This window comes from Microcaecilia unicolor, chromosome 2 (assembly GCF_901765095.1).
Source record: "Microcaecilia unicolor chromosome 2, aMicUni1.1, whole genome shotgun sequence".
Classification (NCBI taxonomy): domain Eukaryota; kingdom Metazoa; phylum Chordata; class Amphibia; order Gymnophiona; family Siphonopidae; genus Microcaecilia; species Microcaecilia unicolor.
In genome coordinates, this window is record NC_044032.1 from 69,647,215 (window position 1) to 69,669,194 (window position 21,980).

Below are 21,980 nucleotides of genomic sequence, written 5' to 3' on the forward strand. Positions count from 1 at the left end.
CTGAAATACGGAATCATGTATGCTTTGAAAGTACATTCAAACCATACACAGAACATGACTCTAATGAGTTAGTAATTATGTTTTGCTGTTTTCCGCTTATTAAGGCAGACTCTTTCCCTTTATATGAACTTGGATAAGTGATATATGCTTGGTTTACGCAATTCCATTTTTTATATGATTATCTAGTTTCTTGTTACATATCTTTCTTTCTGGTGTGTTTGCCAGTTAATTTTGTAAAATTTTGAAAAAAAAGAAAGAAAGAAAAGAAACCCCCTGGTATAGAATAAAAGAATAACAGGATCACTGAGAATAATAGTATCACAGGAGAGGGGAGGAATTGAGTTTTGTGCATAAGCTAACTGTGTGCAAAGACACAGGTAGGCATCATGGCACAGCTCATTTAAATTCCCTGGGAATGAAGGTTTTAGCTATTAAATCTTGATGCAAAAGACTCAAAGGATGAGCCCACAGTTCACTAATGCCAGGGCTTTAATGCCAGGTTCGAGGAAGAGGGAGAGGTTAGCTTTAAATCTCTTGGGCTAATCCACCTACTAATCCAACCCCCTCAAAATTTCAGGGTATTGGATGCTCAGAGAGCAGCCAAATCACATGAGTGTTTCTTGAGGTCAGTAATTTCCAGTCTCTCTACACAGTGAAGTAACGCTTAATCCTCTTCTGTATGCATCTGTTTAGCCCTGTATGACAGAATCATAGAGGTCAAGGCTAGGTCAAAGTAGGAGGTCCCAGAGTCCTGGAACTCAAATTAAAATAATCATCATCATCATAATAATAAAAACATATATAGAAGCAGAAGAAGGAGGTGCATCTTGCGGTTTCCAGGTGATGAGAGAGAGGGAGAGGGTTAATTTTGATACTGAGAGCTCAAAATAAAAAAAAAAATGAAGCTATGGACGCAGCTGAGACAGAAATGTCCAGTAACCAAATTAATTTAATGTTCAGTTAATTTTGTATTCAGATTAAAAAAAAAATATTAAAACAAATCATCATTTTTTTCCAGAATCCCCTTTTCTGTGTGAGACCTAGGCCAAATGGCTCTGCTGCCTCCCTCTGATAGGCCTTGGTGATGGGAGAAACGTTTCCCAGTGGGCTTTAGTTAGCTGCTGCTCTTCTTTCCATTTGTCTAGTTAGAGCTGCGCTGAATACTGCGATGGCAAAGTCCACATCTTCTACAGTGATGCACATTGGAGGTTTGATCCGAAATACCTAAACATGAGAAAAACAAGGTAACTGGTTAAAACAAAAGGGAAGATCAGGGGAGACCTGGTTTGTGTTCACGTGCACCCCCATCCCTGGCTTCCTTTATACTTGGGATGTGACATGGCTACACAAGGCCTAGAGTTAAGGCATTTCGAAAATCTGGGAAATATTCCAAACAGTTCTTTGGTCTTTCATCCAAAAGCAAAAAGAGAAAAAGTCTTTTCATCACAAGACTAAACACACACCACTATTATTTATAGAATGCAATTTGTATGCAGAGCATTCTGCACGATTAATTTCTTCTTTTCGTCAATATATTTAAAGTATATTAGGCCTACAATAAAGGCTAGTGATACCCAAGTTACAAGTGAAACACCTTAACTGCTTTAAGAGACCCAATTTACTTCTGTATTTCGTGGGAAAAAATCTTAGCAGACCAGGCCTGTGTCATTTCTAGCTAGTTATTGAGAGTTGAGCCCAATTAGGTCAGTCATTACCCCGCAAGTTTGTAGTAATTTAATGGCAATTTAATATATAGATTTTACAACACGCTGATCTCCTAATGAGTGTGATTTTCCTGTCTCCCATATGTTCTATGCAAAGGAGGAGCAGCCAGGACCATATAAAAGAGGGATCTGAACACAGCATCACTGGTCCTGGAACTGAATGAAATAACATTTCAGCTGCTGTCGCCATGGCAGCCCCTCCTCCTTCTCCTGCCCTGGCAGCAGGCTTTTCCTGCTTAGAAATGGAATGTGTGTGCTGTCCAGACAGCCCTGCCAGCTCTTTTGTTTTCCACTGGTTCCCTGTTAATATCAAGGGGATGGGGAGAGGACAGCTGCCAGAAACAGAGAGGCTGATGGGGAGATAAGCCCATGTAGTCAGTAGAACACTGGGGGAAGGTGAAAGCAGAGGAGGCACCATATTGGAGAAGAAAAAGGTAAAATGGACAGAGGAACTTAGTAGAAAAGACCAATAGCACATAGAGGGAGTAAAAAGGCAGGCAATTCTGACAGGTGATTTAGAAGCATATTTTCAAAGCACTTACACTTACAAAGTTACATAGTACAGGTCTTTATCTGCCGCCATTTACTATGTAACTATATAATGTGTAGAACTTTGAAAGTTTAAGTGTTTTGAAAATGACCCCCTTAGTAGCTTAATGGCTAGAGCACTGGGCAAGGAGTACCTGGTTTAAATCCCACTGCTGCCCCTTATGATCATGGGCTAGCCATTAACCCTCCATTGCCTCAGATACAAAATGAGATTGTAAGACCTCCAGGGACAGGGAAATACCTAGTGTTCCTGAATGTAACTCAGAGAGCAGCCTTTATTAAACACTAGTAAAAAAGGCCCGTTTCTGTTTTAAAGGAAACGGGCGCTAGCAAGGTTTTCCTCGGAGTGTATATGTTTGAGAGAGCGTGTGTGTGAGTGACTGTGAGAGACAGTGAATGTGCGAGTGTGTGTGTGTGACAGAGAGAGAGTGAGATTGGGTGCGAGTGTGTGTGTGAGAATGAGAGTATGTGCCAGGGTCCCCCCTCCCTGTATCCACCCCAGCGATGCTCTTCTCTCCCCTGCCCCCCTCCTGCCACCCAGCGAGTCTCCTGTGTCCCCTGCTCCCCTTCCAGCCACCCAGGGAATCGCTTGGTGCCTGGAGGGGGGGGGGGGCCGGGGAGAGAGGGGAACCTCTGTCCCCGGCCCCCCCCCCTCCAGGCACCGAGTGATTCCCCTCTCTGTACCCCCCTTTTTTTGGTACTGTCTATCTACTTAAAAGAGCGTTTGCAGCAGCTCCTAGGTTTGCTTGCTCATACGTCGATTTAGTTTCTGGGATCAAATTACCTGCTTTTCAAATGTAAGTTTTCTGATGTACCCTGATAAACCACAGTTTTAATCCTTTGATCAGAGTAATTAGCCAATTCTGTATGAAATGTCATGACTTATACATTCGATCTCTGGATGAGGGCAGAACAAACAGAGAGGTCTCGCTATTTAAGGTCGTGCGGTTTGGATCCTCGGGGTCCGAGTTTTATCCAAAACCCAAACCCACACCCTTTCGAATCCGAGTTTTCGTCTTAATTAGCAGCGGGATATTGTTGCTTCCAGGCGGTTTCAGTTCCACCAATCGAGAGGCCGCCTCCACGCATCACCACGTCCTTAAGGTTGCCTTAAAGGTAAGGTAAGCGTAATCGCGAGAGACGTGAGCGCTTTTTTCCGTAGAAGTGCTAGGGATTTGCAGTTGGCTCCTTGAATGTGCTCCGCCCTCAACGTCATAACGTTTGACGCGAGGGCGGGGCTCAGAGACTGATTTTCTGTGGCTTCAGAGCTTCGAACTTACGAACCTGGCTTCAGTGACGTCAGTGCAAATAGAACGTTGAGGGTGAGTTTTATATATATAGATAACCTATACAAGTGTCCCAACATGGTCACTGTGTTTTGGGTATACAGCCTGCATCAGGGGTCTATATAAACCTAAAATCAACACATAAATAAATATACAAAACATACTTATTTTGAATGTATCCTTATTTTGAATTTATTTTTAACTTTACATGTTAATATGTTTTTTACTATCTGTTTTTATTTCTATCTTATTTTGGTATTTAGTCCACGAATACAGCATTATCTTTGTATATATATATATACATATTACTGGTTTGCATATTTTAGTTATTTATGTGTTGATTTTATGTTTTTAAAGACCCTCTGGTGCAGGCTGTGTAGCCAAGACATGGTGACAGTGTTGGATCACTTGTATGGGATATCTCTCTATATAAAAAGCAACAGCAACGTTCTATGAAGCCTCCAGCCGGAAGTGTGAAGGGGGCGAGATATCCGGTTTCCCTATGAGTGTCTGCCCCGCCCTCTCTGTAACACAGTCAGTGAAGGAAAACAGCAGAGCACGAAATCAAATCGCTGGCTCTGTAACAGTGAAGGACTCAGAGGGGGGAGGGGAGAGAGGCCAGAGGGCAGGGACACACACACTCCCACATGCACACAAAAGAAAACATTGCTAGCCCCCGTTTCATTTGCATCAGAAACGGGGCTTTTTTTACTAGTGTTTAATAAAGGCTGCTTGCTGGATTGAACATTGCTTGACGTGTTTTATCTCCACCCTCTTCTGTTTGCTGTTTTGTTATGTGGAGTTTTGGACTTCTCACCTTTTGTTGGTGTTCCTGAATGTAACTCACCTTGATCTACTAATGTAAAAGATGTGAGCAAAATCCAAATAAATATATTTGCAATTTAGATATTGATAAGTATAAACTTTAAACTGTATGGACAATTGTCAAGTTTATAAATATATATATAATAAATGATTATTTTTATCCTTATTTATTTATTAGGAGTTATTTACCATCCTTTTGAAGGATTTCACTCAAGGCAGTATACAGCAAGAATAAGTCAAACATAGGCAATAGACAATTATAACAGTCAAAACTTTCAAATAACAATACAAGGTATGGCATAATATACTACATTACAATGACAGCACAATACGCAATAAAACATTTTAACAGACAGCGTAGGGTATAAGCAAAGATGAAACATAATGGGGCCCTTTTATTACACTGTGCTAAAAGTGGCATGCACTATGACTAGCATGTAGGTTTCCCGCGTACTGAGGCCACTTTTAACATGGCTGAAAAATAGCCGCATTTCCTATTTCCCTCATTAATGGCTATGCCCTAATTTCCCAATTGGCGTGTGGCCATTCATGTGTGAGCCCTGTCACCTATTTTCTAGGCGATAAGGGCTCCCGTGCCAGCCATGCACTAATCAGTTAGCATACGGTGATATAGCTGCTGTAACGGATTAGTACTGGGCACGCCTACTGTCAGCCCCCAAACATTTTTAGTGCTGGGGTCATGTTTAGGGAAGTGCATTTCGATCCACGGGATACCTGATCGCACTCAGCGGTAGTGCTTCTTAATCTGTGGTAAGCAAGTGTTAGTGATTACCACAGCTTAGTAAAAGGGCCCCTTATATAGATAAGACAGAGTAACAGGAGTTAGAAAATATAAGAATCAATTTACAGGAAGTTGCATACAAAGTCAGAAATGTGCTTGAATATTATCTCATCTAGGGTAGGAGTGGATAAACATGACCTATTAGAGCATGTGCAATCAGTGTCACACTTTGTATGGGTGTGACTAGCAAGTTAACTACTTCTTCAATAAAGATCTGGATGCAGAGCCAAGCTTTCACCTGCTTCCTCATATAGCTTATTCTGAATTTAGGGTTTACAACTTATGGGCACGAAATGCAGTTTTAGCAGTTATTTGTTTGTGGGAATGATTGGGGTGTATTTATTTTTATTCTTGCTCTTGCCTTCTTCTGCTCCCAAAGTCTACTAGAAGTTAAGCAATGGAAAACCTAGGGTATCTAACACAGGAGTCAATGAAAGCAATTGGTGTAAAGTGATGAAAGCCAACAGCCACCCAGGAGCACATGGTTTTGTGTTGAGTATCCTTGAAGGATACTATTAAAACAGAGCATTTAGGGAATCCCAATACAGAAATTTCAACAATGGTGAAAGAAAGCCAGGAGTGTTTAAGGGGCGTGCACAGTAAAGGATGAAAATTATCTCAATCAACTTCTAAGCAGCATGTAGACGTAAGGAAAAAACACAAATTTGAAGTGTCTATATAAGAGTTAGACTGCATAGGACTAAATGAAGAGGTAGATATAATAGGCATCTCAGAGACCTGGTGGTAGGAGGACAATCAATGGGACACTGTGTTTACAGGGTACAAATGATATTGCAATGATAGAGTGGATCAAATTGGAGGGGGGAAGCAATTGAGTCAAACAAAATAAATGTTCTATATGAAAAAAAGATAGCAGCGTGGAATCCTTATGGATATATATTCCATCTGTGAAGGGAAGGAGTATACTGGTAGGGCTGTACTACCATCCACAAGGACAGAATGAAAAGATGAAGAAATGTTTATAGAAATTAGAAAAGCTGGAAAATTGGGCAACAGTATAATAATGTGTGATTTCAATTACCCAAATATTGACTGGATAAATGTTACATTGGGGAGTGCTAGGGAGGTAAAATTCCTAGACATAATAAATGACTCCTTCTTGGAGCAACTGGTCCAGGAACTGACAAGAGGGGGGCTATTTTAGATGTAGTCCTTATTGCAATGCAGAGCAAAGTATGAAAGGTAATGGTGTTGGGTCTGCTGGGGAACAATGATCATAACATGATCAAATTTGAGCTAATATCGAGTGAAGTCAGAAAGGAAATCTACTACTGTAGCAACATTTAATTTTTGAAAGGGTGACTATGATAAAATGAGGTAAATGGTTATAAAGAATCTAAAAGGATCTGTTGCAAAGGCTAGGACTTTAAATCAGGCATGGACATTATTTAAAAATACCATCTTGGAAGCCCAGACCAGATGCAATCCACTTATTTACACAGGTGGAAAGAAGAGCAAACAGCCAGCATGGTTAAAAGATGAAGTGAAAGAGGCTATTAGAACCAAAAGAACATCATTCAAAGAATGCCCAAATAAAGAAAATAAGATGCAACATAAGCACTAACAAGTTAGATGGAAAGCATTGATAAAGAAGGCTAAAGGAGAATATGAAAAGAAGCTTGCCACAGAGGCAAAAATTCACAGTAACAATTTTTCAGGTACATCAGAAGCAGAAAGCCTGTGAGGGAATCCATGGGACCACTATATCATGATGTAATTGCTAAATAAGATGGCTGGGCAAAAAGTGATCATGTAGAGGGGCATAATCAAACGGGGATGACCATCTCTAAGGGCGTCCATCTCTAAGGACATTCCAGCGAAGGGGCGGGGAAACCTGTATTATTGAAACAAGATGGACGTCCATCTTTCGTTTCGATAATACAGTCGGGGACACCCAAATCTCAACATTTAGGTCGACCTTAGAGAGAATGGAAACCGAGGATGCCTATCTCAAAAATGACCAAATCCAAGGCATTTGGTCGTGGGAGGAGCCAGCATTCGTAGTGCACTGGTCCTCCTCACATGCCAGGACACCAACCGGGCACCCTAGGGGGCACTGCGGTGGACTTCACAAATTGCTCCCAGGTGCATAGTTCCCTTACCTTCGGTGCTGAGCCCCACAACCCCCCCTAAAGCACACTACCCACAACTGTACACCAGTACCATAGCCCTTAGGGATGAAGGGGGCACCTACATGTAGGTACAGTGGATTTTGGGTGGGTTTTGGAGGGCTCACATTTACCACCACAAGTGTAACAGGTGGGGGGGGATGGGCCTGGGTCCGCCTGCCTGAAGTGCACTGCACCCACTAAAAACTGCTCCAGGGACCTGCATACTGCTGTGATGGAGCTGGGTATGACATTTGAGGCTGGCATAGAGGCTGGAAAAAAATGTTTTTTAATTTTTTTGGGGGGTGGGAGGGGGGTTGGTGACCACTGGGGGAGTAAGGGGAGGTCATCTCCGATTCCCTCCGGTGGTAATCTGGTCAGTTCGGGCACCTTTTCGAGGCTTTCTCGTGAAAAAAAGGGACCAAGTAAAGTCGACCAAATGCTCGGGAGGGATGCCCTTCTTTTTTCCATTATCGGCCGAGGATGCCCATCTCTTAACCATGCCCCCGTCCTGCCTTCAGTACATTGCCGACACGATCCCCCTGTGAACTTTGGTCGTCCCCGTGACGGAAAGCAGTTGAGGACGCAAAAAAATTGGCTTTTGATTATGCCGATTTGGGCGACCTTGGGAGGACGCCCATCTCCCAATTTGTGTCGGAAGATGGGCGTCCTTCCCTTTCAAAAATAAGTGCATTACTGTAAAACCAGTATAACCTTTGTGGAATCCTATTTACAGAAAGTATTCTGTATATACACCTAGCAACCAACAGAACTAAGGACGTGCACCCACCAAAGGTCCACAAGTCCAATAATAGCAACAGATCAGAATCTTTCACATAACACAAATTATTGAAGTGGTATTGTTGACATGGATTCACTTATAGGCAGCATCTCAAATGCTAAGTTGCGCTAGTGTTTTTAGCTTGTGCTAAAGGCTGAGACACCCATAGAGCCAGCTGATTTTTAGTGCGAGCTAAAAACGTTAGCATGCCTTAGCAAAAGAACCCCTTAATTAATTTTTTCTACTACTACTACTACTTATCATTTCTATAGCGCTACTAGACACACGCAGCGCTGTACACCTGAACATGAAGAGACAGTCCCTGCTCGACAGAGCTTACAATCTAATTAGGACAGACAAACAGGACAAACAAGAGATAAGGGAATATTAAAGAAAGGATGATAAAATAAGGGTTCTGAACAAGTGAATAAGGGTTAGGAGTTAAAAGCAGCATCAAAAAGGTGGGCTTTTAGCTTAGATTTGAAGACGGCCAGAGATGGAGCTTGACGTACCGGCTCAGGAAGTCTATTCCAGGCGTATGGTGCAGCAAAATAAAAGGAACAAAGTCTGGACTTAGCGGTGGAGGAGAAGGGTGCAGATAAGAGAGATTTACCCAGTGAACGGAGTTCCCAGGGAGGAGTGTAGGGAGAGATGAGAGTGGAGAAGTACTGAGGAGCTGCAGAGTGAATGCACTTATAAGTCAATAAGAGGAGTTTGAACTGTATGCGGAAACGGATAGGAAGCCAGTGAAGTGACTTGACGAGAGAGCTAATATGAGCATAACGACACTGGCGGAATATTAGTCGTGCAGCAGAATTTTGAACAGATTGAAGAGGAGAAAGATGGCTAAGTGGGAGACCTGTGAGAAGCAAGTTGCAATAGTCTAAGCGAGAGGTGATAAGAGTGTGGATGAGGGTTCTGGTAGTGTGCTCAGAAAGGAAAGGGCGCATTTTGGTGATATTATAGAGATAGAAAAGTTAGGGACTGTTCATCAAAGTACATTTACAGCAAGTGTAAGTGATATTTTGGCACCAATGTTTGCTTTACCTGGCCATAGAGTCCTCCTTTGCCAATCACCACTCCCATTTCTTTGCAGTCTTCCCAGATCAGATTCACCTCTTCAGGTGGAAGGGGCTTACGACTCTCCTGTGGTAGAGAAAGCTTTGTTAGAAGTACACAGGCTTCAATATAGAAACAGTGACATCAGTGAAACTCAATATGAGGCTCAGGAGCCATGGCGGACTTCTCACATCTCACCATAGGACTTTCTGTGGCACACAATAGCAAAACACGTACTAGCCACATGAGCAAGAAACAGTAACTGGAAATAAATAATTGGAAAACTCACTTAAATTGTTCCTAAATAGTAGCTATACGGCGTTACTCTGTTTGATACAAACATATCTCAGCAATCAAAAAGAAGTGGAGAAAAAGACCTCAGCTATGATCAATACCATGCTCATACAACTCACATTGCCAAGCTGGAGCAACAAAAAGCCATCATCAGTCAGAAAAAAAACTCCACTTCAATACTAATCATAGAAAAATCAAACAGAATAAAAAACTGTCATAGCATTCACTGGAACAGAGCTCGAACATTCAATCTGCTATGTTGATGATAAGTTCAGTTCCAAGTGAAGAATAACAAAAACTGCGATGTACTTCTTTTCAACAAATGATCAAAGTCGATTAGAAGCATAGCATTATAATCCAAAACCAGACAGGGACTCCCTGTTTCGCCTCTACTACATCAGAGAAAAAATTACCATTCACAGCTGTTCCATCAACACTATAAAACTTCAAAATGGCCATTGGTTTTGAATTACAATGCTATGCTTCTGATCGACTTTGATCATTAGTTGAAGATAAAGGGTTGCAAAGCAACAATCCGAAAAAAAGTTTGCTTCACTTTTAAGGAAATCGCCAATAATAACTGTCGGACTATGTCCCAACCCTTTCCTTCTCCCTGCGTTAAGGTTTTGAAGAGCAGTGTACATCGTTCTCTCAGACTCCTGAGGCTGGTGCTTTTGCGCTGAAACACAGCTGCTGTATTGAGTCTCTTGATGAATTTTGAATAAATCCTTACTATCAGTTACATTACACCTCCCTGGTGTCTTTTGGAAGTGCCAATTTACCCTAATCCAAAAAACCAAACCAGTTAGGGTACTGAGAACTACTGCCAAGGAACCACTGGTGCTAACTGTAAATATTATAACAGCCAGTCATTTAGGGCCTCTTTTACCAAACCACACTAGCGATTCTCATGTGGCAATGCCCACGAAGCCCATTCAAAGTGAATGGGCTTTGTCAGCATTGCCGCACTGGGAATCACTATCATGGTTTAGTAAAAGGGGCCCTTAGTGATGCAATATGAAGTCTTTCAAATACTTGCCTGGTCAGTCACCATCTCTACCCCAATCATGAGGCCCTTGCCACGGACATCTCCAATGATGTTAAACTTATCTTGTAGTTTAGCAAGCTCCAACAACATGTAGGTCCCCACTGCTTCGCTGTTTCTCTGTAAACCATCTTCTTCAATAACCTGGTTACAGAAAAAGCAGAAACACACAGCATGATGCCCTATAGATAATATTATACTTAATAGACAGCCAGGGGGTATGCAGTCCCTACTGTCAGCACCTGCTCTGCAAATCACACTAAACAAACACAAAGGGGTTCATTTTGTTGGTACATTTGGGACTGTACCATGATTCTTCTTTTTTACTTATGTAGTGTTTTACAGTTTTATGTTCCTCTGAGACCTTTGCATTCTCAGAATGAATGTAAGCTCATTGTACCGAATCCAAGACAGCTGCAACTTGAGAAAAAGTATCTTTTCTGTCACTTGTCCCCTTGATAGGAACCTGCTGCCTTTAGAGATCAAAAAGAAACAGGTCACAGTTTCCTTTAAGAAGTTACTCAAGCAATATTTGTTCAGCCTGGCATATGCCCCACTGATTGTATAGTTCTGAACTATGCTAACCTATTTTTACGTTTGTATTTTGGTATTTGTTTTATGATTATGTATTTTTACATGGCAATACTTTTAAAACAAATAGGAGGAAATATTTTTTTCACTCAATGAATAGTTAAGCTCTGGAACTCACTGCTGGAGGATGTGATAACAGTGGTTAGCATACCCTGGTTTAAAAAAGGTTTGGACAAGTTCCTGGAAGAAAAGTACACAGTCTGCTAATGAGACAGACATGGGGAAGCCACTGCTTGCCCCCGGATTGGTATCATGGAGTGTTGCTACTATTTGGGTTTCTGCCAGGTACTTGTGATCTGGATTGGCCACTGTTGGAAGAAGGATACTGAGTTAGATGGACCATTGGTCTGACCCAGTATGGCTATTCTTATGTTCTCATGTATGTGATTTTGTACCATGGACCTAAAACCATCCGGGTGCTAGGGTTTACTCCACGCCCACAATCTTCAAAACACTCTCCGGACCTTTATTCATCACTGGCCAAAAAACCTCCTCCGTCCCTATGCTGTTTTTATGATTTTTTTTTTAATTTTATCAGCTTGCTCATTCAAAACAACTTCAAAAAAAGTCAACTTGTACTGTATAAATAAGGTCACTTAGCTTCTGTGCTTATCAGGCTGTTGAACATCCAGTGCCGGTACTCCCGATGGGGACCCATTTCGCCTACCGGCTTTATCAAGGGAGATGCTGCTTTCGACTCCTGACTTGTAACTTTTATCTTATCCTTATGCGTCCTGTCTGTCTTTCCCTTATCCTTTTTGGTCCTGTCTGTTTGTCCTGATTTAGATTGTAAGCTCTTTTGAGCAGGGACTGTCTTCTTCATGTTCAACTGTAAAGCGCTGCGTACGACTGGTAGCACTATAGAAGTGATTTATAGTAGTAGTAGTAATATAATCGACGCTATATTGTCTTCATTCTCTCTTTGTAGCAGATGTGATTTTGTACTGCCTTAAGTAAAGGTGGGTTATAAATAATAACCTATAAACTGTAAACTATAAACTATTTTATGCACAAGATATGTGCAGAACTTACTCCAGTTTTCAAAGGAAAAGTATGTGCATCTTTCCATTTTGAAAATTGCCCATCAAAATATGCATGCATACATATTTACACTTGCTATTTAATAAACAAAATTCTCCTGCTTAATTTTCATGCATGTTCATATGTTTTATAAATTGAGTGCATAAATAAAAGCCCCCTCCTCAGTCCTGCTCCTAGGAATACCTCCACTCAGTCCTTGCAAATGTATGGTCATATACATGCTGAATTCATATACATTTATGCACCTAACACGCACACAATTTTAAAAGCACCTATATTCATACATAAAACACTGCTTTATGCCTAGAACTGTCTTTTAAAATGATCCCCTGCCTGTTTAAAGGTGGCGTCTAATTCATACATGTACCATTAATTTGTAAAAAAAAAAAAAAAGATTTATACCAATTTCCAGCTATCTTGGACCACTCTCTGCTTTTCTTCTTAAAATAAGTTGAGAAATATTTATGGTTTGTTAGATTTGATTTTCTGCTATAGTTTAAACATCTAAGTGGATTAGAAATCCAAAATTAAAAATCATCAAAACAGTTACAACATTCTAACAAAGTATGAGTCTATACCAACTGTCATCATGAAGCTTATTAAAAAAAAGATAAATAATTAAAAACCATAGGAGAAGAATCCAGAACATTAATAATTTGCAAAGAAAAACAATGTTTTAAGCTTTTTCCTAAAGGATAAATAGATGAGCTCTAATTCAATCTCCAGCAGAACGAATTTCCAAAGCTTTGGTCCAAAATAAGAAAAAGCTGTTTGCAGAGTCAAAGATAGATGAGCCTCTGCAAAAAGAGAGAAATGTAACAGTGAATGCTGAGAGAATTGAAGAAATCCGTTTCCTGCATACCAATGGAGAAGTTGAGTCAAATATTGACAGTGCCTCTAAAGCAAGCCCTTAAACAACAAGCAAAGGATCTTAAATTTCATTCTTCAGTTCAATATGCTGCCAGTGAAGATCTCCTACTCCTATTGTAGAAGACCTATGGTCATATTTTTCCCCCTGTGAGCAATTGAGCCACTGTATTGGATAAAAACTGCTTTCTTTATTGGCAAACCCTGACAAAGATCATAACCAAATCTAATGTGACCCTCTCCCCCTGAAAAATGCCTCTGTTCTAGGGCAGTGGGATGGAGGATTTCAGGGAGGTCGTTAAGGCAACAAGGGCCTCAGATTGCCAGCCTAGTAGGTAGATTTGGGAAGGGCCAGGAGTTAATATAAGGAATGGTTCTGAGGAGAACATGGTCTTTGGTTGCCCACTCCTGCCGAGACCCAAGCACCGAGGGGGAAGTCCTGGACACTAAAGGAAGGACTTCTGCAATATCCAGTGAATGAAGCCCCTGCCGCAGGCAGAGGGTGTCTGCAAGGAGTACCCGACTTGGGAACAAGAAGGAAGGAGTGCCCGGGGAAAAAGACACTCTGGGTAGGAGAAGTGGGAGCAGGGGAGCCTCGCTTCTGGCAGGACATTCAATGGGTGTTTGAAGGGGAATCCTGAACCGGGAGGGGACAGACATAAAAGAGAAACTGTGCTGCTGGTGTACAATGACTGTTCGCATTATATTTGGCAAGTAAAGGAGACTGTGTCTGAAGCTAGGGTTACCATATGGCTCCAGAAAAAGAATGACAGATTGAGCTAGTCTGGGTTTTATTTCCCTTGCTTTCAATGGAAGCAAAACCCGGACTGGATCATTGTGTCCTCCTTTTTCTGGAGCCATATGGTAACCCTACTGAAGCTGATCTGAAACTGTAACATGCCCTGACTGTACTAACAAATTGTGGTTTTGGACTGTTTTCAAGTTGTTGTTAACCAGTTTGAAGTTTAATCCAACAACTGCTGGTTATTTTTGAATGAGAGTGGACTTGAGAATGCCCAGAGAAAGATTACCCTTCGGCCTACTGGGATTTAGCCTGGCTCAGGCCTGTGCTCAGCTCGTTTGAAGTACAATCTGTTTTATGATCCCTGGTCCTGACCTGGGAAGCTTAGCCAGTCACCCTAATGGAGGGGTAAGCCAGGGGTTATACTAAGTAAGAATGAATTTGGCACAAAAGACACAATTGGCAGAAAGCTGATTTCACACTGAAGAAATCTATGCAGATGTTGATAACTGGGATTTCAGTTTGGCCTCCAAGTAGATACCACCTCGCTAATCTCTATAGCAACTCCAGTGATCTGAGGGGCTGGGTGGGGAGGACGAATTACGTGCTTTATTTTGTCTCGATATACTGAAAAAGATAAATAAAGATTGTATCCAAGCAAGTATTTAAATTAAAATTTTCCCTGCCTGGTTGTGACACACAAACAGAACAAGCTGTATATTACAGCATACGCTTTCTATACACAACCTTGGATGAATTTATTCAAAAAGCAGGTAAATAAGCAAATAAATACATACATACCATATAAAGAACTTTATATGGTAATCAATGCGATAACTGTTGCAGGGATATCAGCCAGACCATTGTCTAAGGGTGATCGCTAGGGCTATGTAAACAATATGATAATGGGTCTTATGGGTTGGGGGAGAATTATCACTTAAGGCCCTCATTCTTTATATTTTAGTTAGGGTTATCATATGTCCGGATTTACCCGGACATGTCCTCTTTTTGAGGACATATCCGGGCAACCGGGCGCAGTGGCGTACCAAGGGGGGGGGGCGGTCCACCCTGGGTGCACGCCACTGGGAGGTGCTGTGGCGCGCGCCTGTGGGCTCCGAGTTCGCTACGCTAACTTCGCTGGTTCGCTGCAGCTCCCTCCCTCTGCCCCGGAACAGGTTACTTCCTGTTCCGGGGCAGAGGGAGCTGCAGCGAACCAGCGAAGTTAGCGTAGCAAACTCGGAGCCCACAGGCGCGTGCCGCAGCACCCCCCCAGCAGCGTGCACCCAGGGGGGTGTCATTTCGCTGGGGGGGAGGTGTCATTTCATGGGGGAGGGGTGCGCTGCACCCGGGGGTGGGCGCATCGGCGATCCGCCCCGGGTGTCATCGAGGGTAGGAACGCCACTGACCGGGCAGGTTTTGCCAATCTGCCCATTTCCGGACAAACGGGCAGATTGCTAGCCTTCCCTCCCCTTACTTACTACTGCCCTGGTGGTCTAGTGACCTCTTCTGCCTTCGGGGCAGGAAAGAGCCCCCTCTTTCCTGCCCAGAGCGCTGCCCTGCATGCATCCTTCCTGTTCGTGATCTTGGCACGATTCAAAATGGCCGCCGAGAGTTGAAGTGATCTCGCGAGACTTCAACTCTCGGCAGCCATTTTGAATCAGCGCGAGATCACGAACAGGAAGGATGCATGCAGGGCAGCGCTCCGGGCAGGAAAGAGGGGGCTCTTTCCTGCTCCAAAGAGGTCACTAGACCACCAGGGCAGTAGTAAGGTAAGGGGAGGGGGGGCGACGGGGAGGGGGAGTGATGGGGTGTGTGACAGGGAGGGGAAAATGTGACGGGGCAGAGCGAGGGCGTGAAAGGGGGCAGGGTATGTGTCCTCCTTTTTGGGGGACAAAATATGATAATCCTACTCTTAGTCCCAATTTACCCCTCTCCTAGTCTATCATAACATTGAATAAAATGGTAGAAAGAGGGGAATCCTGTGGTACAACACATCCAGCTTTCCAAGAATTGGAAAAAAAATTCTCTTATTTTAACTCTATAAGATTTGGGTGACTCCCTTGGAGGAGTGATAATAGAAATAAGCCCACTCTACACACAGGTAAATGAAAATCCAATTTAACAGTAATTCAATGAGTTACTTGAGGTAGTTATGGTTTCTTTAATGATACACAGCAGTATATACTATAGCATTGCTCTCCTCCTTCCTTGGGCATGAAGGCTAGAGATTCTTCCTTGCATTCCTCTCACTTTATGCCCACCAGATATTTTCCCAGAACCCCCTGCTAATATAACATTTACTGGATCCCCTTTCCTTTAGGGGTGGCAAGCTTCTCTGTTGGGTACTTGAGTCCTCCTATGGTTCTACCTCTCCTTCCTCTGTTCAGACACACAGGGACCTTCAGGCACCCCATTCAGGTTTTTTCTTTTCTGTCTAACAAAGAAATACTTCCACACTGTATCTGGGGTAACGCAGAGACACGTATGAGAGCAGGGTCAGAATGTCTGGGTCAGATCACAGATGTAAGTAGCTTCCTGTCTTTCCCTTCTCTTATTGGAACACTGTCTACCTGTTCCATGCCCTGCTACCTCAGTGAAATAGACAAGGTGGCTGGCTTGAGTTTCCAGGGCAAGTGCTCTCTTCAGGCTTTCTGGGTTAAGGAAAGATACCTTTTTCAAGGGCATTGACTTGGCAACACCCAGCATGTCCAGAATAGGAGCTAACACCAGGCTTAATGATACCCACGTTACACTTATTATCATTTCAGAAAGCGGCATTACATAAATGTGGAGCAGCAGGGGCAATTTAATGAATCCAGAGGGAGAGAAGGGAAGTGTACATTAGAATACTCTTCCTTTCAGAAGACACAGTGGATTGATTCTTCAAGAACAAAGCAAACCAGGTCAAAGTATCCCCTTCCAAACCTATAGCTGCCAAACATACCAGAGGAAGTGTTGAATCCAGCATATCAAATACTGATGACAAGTCAAGTTGCACTATGTCGTTATCCTTATCTGCTTCCAAACATATTGAATCAACTAAGACTAATAGAACTGTCACCATATTATGAGTGGCCCAGAAGTGCACTTGACCCAGAAGAATATCATATTAAGTTAAAAAAAATAAAAAAAAATTCCTGCAACTGCAATGATCTTAGAAAAAAACATTAGGTTAGATATTGGATGGGATTAGATAAATGCCAATTATTCTGTGAACCTTTTTTGAGAACAGGCTTTAACCATAACAGTTGTCAGAGCATTTGGAAACAGGCACTTTAACAGAGACAAGTTCATAAGATTAGTAAATGTAATCCCCGGGTCTACCCAACCCTGTTAGGAATCCCACTCTGCAGGGAGACTCTGCAGCTGCTAGTTTTAAGGGTTCTAGAGACAGGACCAGCTGATGCTGGGAGTCCTTTGGCCCAGGGACTATTCTCTCTGTTTGCTCTGCACACCCCAAAATACAAAGTTGAGTCCATGTTTTATATTGTTCCAAATTAATAGAAGTTTACTTAAAATTCATTAAAATAGCAGATATAAGAGAGAACGTGACATCAGCTTCCAGGATAGCAGCTTAAACCTGAGGCTTCATGTGGCTCCCCACAAAATACAAAGCATAAGATACTTGCTACCGTAATGTGGTGGCTTGGTAAGCTAGTGGAGGGATCTGGATCTGGATCTGGGCAGAATTGGTGTCTTGAAAAAATACCATTGACTTGAAGGAGTACACATATCCTGACAGCAGCATGGCTAGGGGTGGGGACCCCTACAAGATGGCACTAGTGAGGATGAGAACAGGCAAAGACCTTTCTTTTTAGTACATTTTATGATTTTAATTAGACTATACTTACATTTGAAAGTTTGTTCAAAATTCCAATAGAGCCATAATATTCATGTTTTATATAATATAAATATTTGAATAACTGGAACTTCAAATCTCCTGATAGGGGAAATCATGAAAATTATATCACCTTCTATCGCATATAGGAATCCTTTTTTATCATTAGTTCCTACTGGGGGGAAAAAAACCAAACCAGTGTAAAAAAAATCTCCAAACTGTTTGGAGAAAAGCAACTGGTTCTAAAAAAAAATCCCCGCTAAACTTATATGCAAAATAAGAAACTGAATAAATATGCCTGTATGTAAAAAAGATCAAACAACTTCATGAAATGATTGGAAAAATGCTGAAAAAGGAATGCCAGCTTATAACAAAACTACTAGTAGAAATATGTGCACTTATCTGACAAAGAGCAGCGCTGCTCTTAGACTCTTCCAGCGTCACAGTCTAAGAGCAGCACTGCTATTTCTTTAGTGGAGGAAAAAAAGAACCAATGAAAAAAAAACATTGGTTCTAAAAGAATCCCCCAAGAAATTCCATATTACATAAAATAGGGAACTGAAAGTAAATGAGCTTTAGAATTAAAAAAAAAAAAAACAAATTCAACAAAGTTCTTGCTAATAAGGAACCAGCAGGCCTGCCTAAAACTCAAACCTAGTGGCCATAATATCAAAAAAGCTACACATATCTTGAGGGAACGAAATGGAAGACAGTCCTCTTCCTACTGATTACTTCCTTTGCTCACTTTCCTCAATGTGCAAGCTGTAATCCAAATTCACTCACGCCACACAATGTCAGCATGCTAAGCTCTGCTGTCAGAAACAACACAGTTTATACCTAATTGTTCAATCACACTTAGGATTCACCTTTGGGTTTAAAAAGCACAACCATGTGCATGTAAGGACTGGATAAACAAATTAAAACAAAGTTTAGAGCAAATGCCCTTAATATGTAATACTTGGTAGCAATAATGAAACAGTAATGGAATATTCACATAGCAAGTAGCCTGAACCAACAGATTTATTTTCCATTGAACATAATTAACTTTGTATGAACTTGGCGGCTAATAGTGTGCTGAACTGGACAATGTTGCCACATTCAGACTGACTTTGGACAGAACTTCTGCATGAAGGAAGCCCTTCCCTCATTATTCAATACCTATCTGTGAAATAGGAGTAATAAAAGAGGCAAGTGCATTTTTATAATATACCACTTCATTCTACAAAACAAAAGAATCAAGTTTCCACATGCCATCTTTTTCTTTTGATATAGGCACAGGAAAAAAAATGATGTTAAATGCTCCTAGGTATCAGCCTAATTAATGATCTTTTTAAAACTTGTACTTATAAATAGTAGGTCTGATAGTTAAGCACCTGATATTCATAACATAATGTCTGTTTTGGTGGCCCTTTACTAGGTGAAAACATCTCTGCAAGAATACAGGGAGTCCCTATAACCAGCCACTCCAAATGACAATGATTTACTATTTAGAACTAATTACTACTCTGTGTACATCCATATGCTGCACAAGCCGGCATGCTTGAAAATATGAGTGAGATCAAATAAAAACGCTACCAACAATAAAGAACGACAACATGGATAGAGCAGCTCATAGGTTTGTTTGTTTGCTTGCTTTGTTTACGGTGAATGGGGATGACGGCTGTGTGGAACAGAGGGAAAGGGAGACTAACCTCATGGTCTTCAGCCATTATGCTGTCTCCTGTTCTCAATCTAACCTCCTTGGTCAGCTCTGTGCTACCCGCTCCCTTCTGCCTCCCTGCACTGCTGCCCTTCTTCAATTTTGTGGGTCACTGACAGCATCAGTGAGGTAAGCACACTGCCTTTGGCGGCCCCGGAAGCTCTCCCTGTGTTGCAGTGTCCTGCCTATGTGGGACAGGAAATTGCAGCAGAGAGAAAGCTTCTGGGCCACTGAAGGCAGTGAGCTTACCTCACTGACGCTACTGGCACCCAGAAAATTGAAGGACAGCGGTGCAGGGAGTGGGAGGGCAGCCAGTATTGTCCAAAACACAGGCACTTGACTGGCCACCAGGTTTGGGGGGCATGAGGTTGGAATGGAGGGGGCTTGGGCCCCCAAGGCCCCCCATAGCTATACCACTGGATATAAGCACCAGATTAGAAATAGAATAGAATAGAACTCTTATCTTTTTCTCCTATGACCTCAGACATACCAAGCCACATACATCTGGGCCCTTTCTCCAGCTCACACGCTTAAGGGGCCTGATCTCACACATTGGGCTCCCTGCACTAACCAGCCATTTTTTCCCCACTGTAGTAGGCTCCGTGCCCCCACAGTCTGGCAACTCTCCTCTCCTTTCCTCCCATAAGTCAGGCAACTCTTCCTTCTCTTTCCTTCCCTCTGTTCCCCCGGTCCTCATGAATCAGTGAGTTGCGGGCAGCACTAATGACGCGCTGTTGCTTCTGGCTGCCCTGGTCCTTCTCTCTTCTTGGGCCCTATATTTTTGATGCAAACTTCCTGTGTGCGGTACCAAACATGGAGAAGGTCCTGGGCAGCCAGAAGCCAGCAGCATGTGTTTAGCATTGCCTATGACTCATTTGTTTGCGAGGACCAAGGGTGGAGAAACAGATGCCAGACCAAGGATGAAGGAGAGAAGAGGGAGTGCTGCCAGACCCACAGTATTGTGGGTGGGGGAGAGAAAGGAAGAGATGCTAGACCCATTGTTGGGGGGGGGAGGGAGGGAGAGGTGCCTGACCTGAGGAGATACCAGACCAGACCAGACCAGATGTGAGGGGGAAAGAAAAGGGAAGAGATCATAGGCGGTCGGTGGCCCAACTGTTTGGGGAGGCTAAAGGGGGCGGGGTTAGGGGTGGGGCCATGGGAGGAGCTTAAATCCATAATTGTCTGATAACACACAGAAAAAAAAAATTCAAATAATACCTTTTATTAAATTTAGATATTAGCTATGTATCATATGTCAAAGAATAAAGTGGTTGCTCAAAGCATATACTAACCACAATTGCTCAACTGCAAAACACTATGCATAACTTTGTGCAAAAACACACTTAGAACCTTACTGTACCATAAATATTACACTGGGCAGAACCTAATACACCAATATACCACCCATACGGAAAATTCAGCCCGTCAACAATATGAAACAAGGGATCATAATACCACAATTCTCATGTAGAGCCACAAAACACCCTAATTCATGTTTAATGTGGGATGAAATGCCATAAATAAGTAAAAAATATAAACTTTTAATGTTGAGCATCTGATTCTCAAAGTGGACATATTCCAAACACTATAATGAAAATAAAATGATCGTTTCTACCTTTGTTGTCTGGTGACTGTTTTTCTGATCATGCTGGCCAAGTATCCGATTCTGCTGCTATCTGTCCTCTTAACTCCGTTTCCAGGGCTTCCTTTCCATTTATTTCTTTACTTTCTGCCTTTCTTCTTCATTTCTTGCCTTACATCCGTAAGTAAAAGCTGGGTCCTCTGCAGACTCGACTGTCCAGTGGATCCAGCTTCTGCCTATTTTCTCCATCGATGTGCAGGTTTTCTCCCTTTTCCCTCATCTTATCTCCTTCCTCTCTCTTCCCTCCCCTCCATCCATGCCCAGCATTTTTTCTCTCTCCCTTCCCCTCCATCCATGTGTATCTCCTTCCTTTGTCTTCCCTCCTTTCCATGCATGTCTAGAATTTCTCCCCTTCATTCATGTGCATCTCCTTCCTGTCTTCCCTTCCCTCCATCCATGTCCAGCAACCCCCCTCTCTCCTCTGTCCTCCATCCATCCAAGTCCACCAACCCTCTTCTCCCCTCTAGCCATCCATGTCCAGCAACCCTCCTCCCTCCCCTGCCCTTCCCTCCATCCATGTCCAGCAAAACTGTTCTCTCCCCTGCCCTCCATCCACCCATGTCCAGCAACCCTGCTCTCCCCTCTAGCCACCTACCCATGTCCAGCAACCCTCCTCTCTCCCCTGCCATCCCCTCTATCCACCCATTCCAGCAACCCTCCTCTCCATGCACATCCAGCAATTCCCTTCTGTCCCCTGCCCCCCTCCATCCATACCCAGCCCGATTCTCCTCTCCCCTGCCTCCATCCATCTGGGCCAGCGGCGCCCTGGGTCTCCCCTTTCCCTCCCCTTGCTTACTATCTGCCCCGCGCCATCATTAATTTACCTCCGCTGCGTCCCCACTCCCAGCGTTGGCCGCATCATTTCAAAGCTCGCCCTGCTGCCCGTCTCTATTCTCCCCTCGCTCCCTTCGCGACGTGATTCGTTCTGCAGACAGAGTCCCGCCCTCGAGGAAATGATGTCAGAAGGCGGGACTCTCTCTGCAGAACGAATCACGTCGCGAAGGGAGCGAGGGGAGAATAGAGACGGGCAGCAGGGCAGGCTTTGAAATGATGCGGCCAATGCTGG

The 21,980-nt window shown here is 42.9% G+C and overlaps 1 protein-coding gene across 1 annotated transcript in view; it reads right to left on the minus strand.

The window, feature by feature from the left end:
* Positions 1-931: 931 nt before the first annotated feature.
* Positions 932-21,980, minus strand: part of AGXT2 (alanine--glyoxylate aminotransferase 2) — a 134,744-nt gene continuing 113,695 nt past the window's right edge. The window contains exons 12-14 of the mRNA XM_030193027.1: positions 10,489-10,638; positions 9,144-9,242; positions 932-1,224 (exon numbers count right to left, since the gene is read on the minus strand). Coding sequence (XP_030048887.1) covers positions 1,111-1,224; positions 9,144-9,242; positions 10,489-10,638 — 363 coding nt within the window. The 3' untranslated portion in view covers positions 932-1,110. The remainder of the gene's footprint in view (positions 1,225-9,143; positions 9,243-10,488; positions 10,639-21,980) is intronic.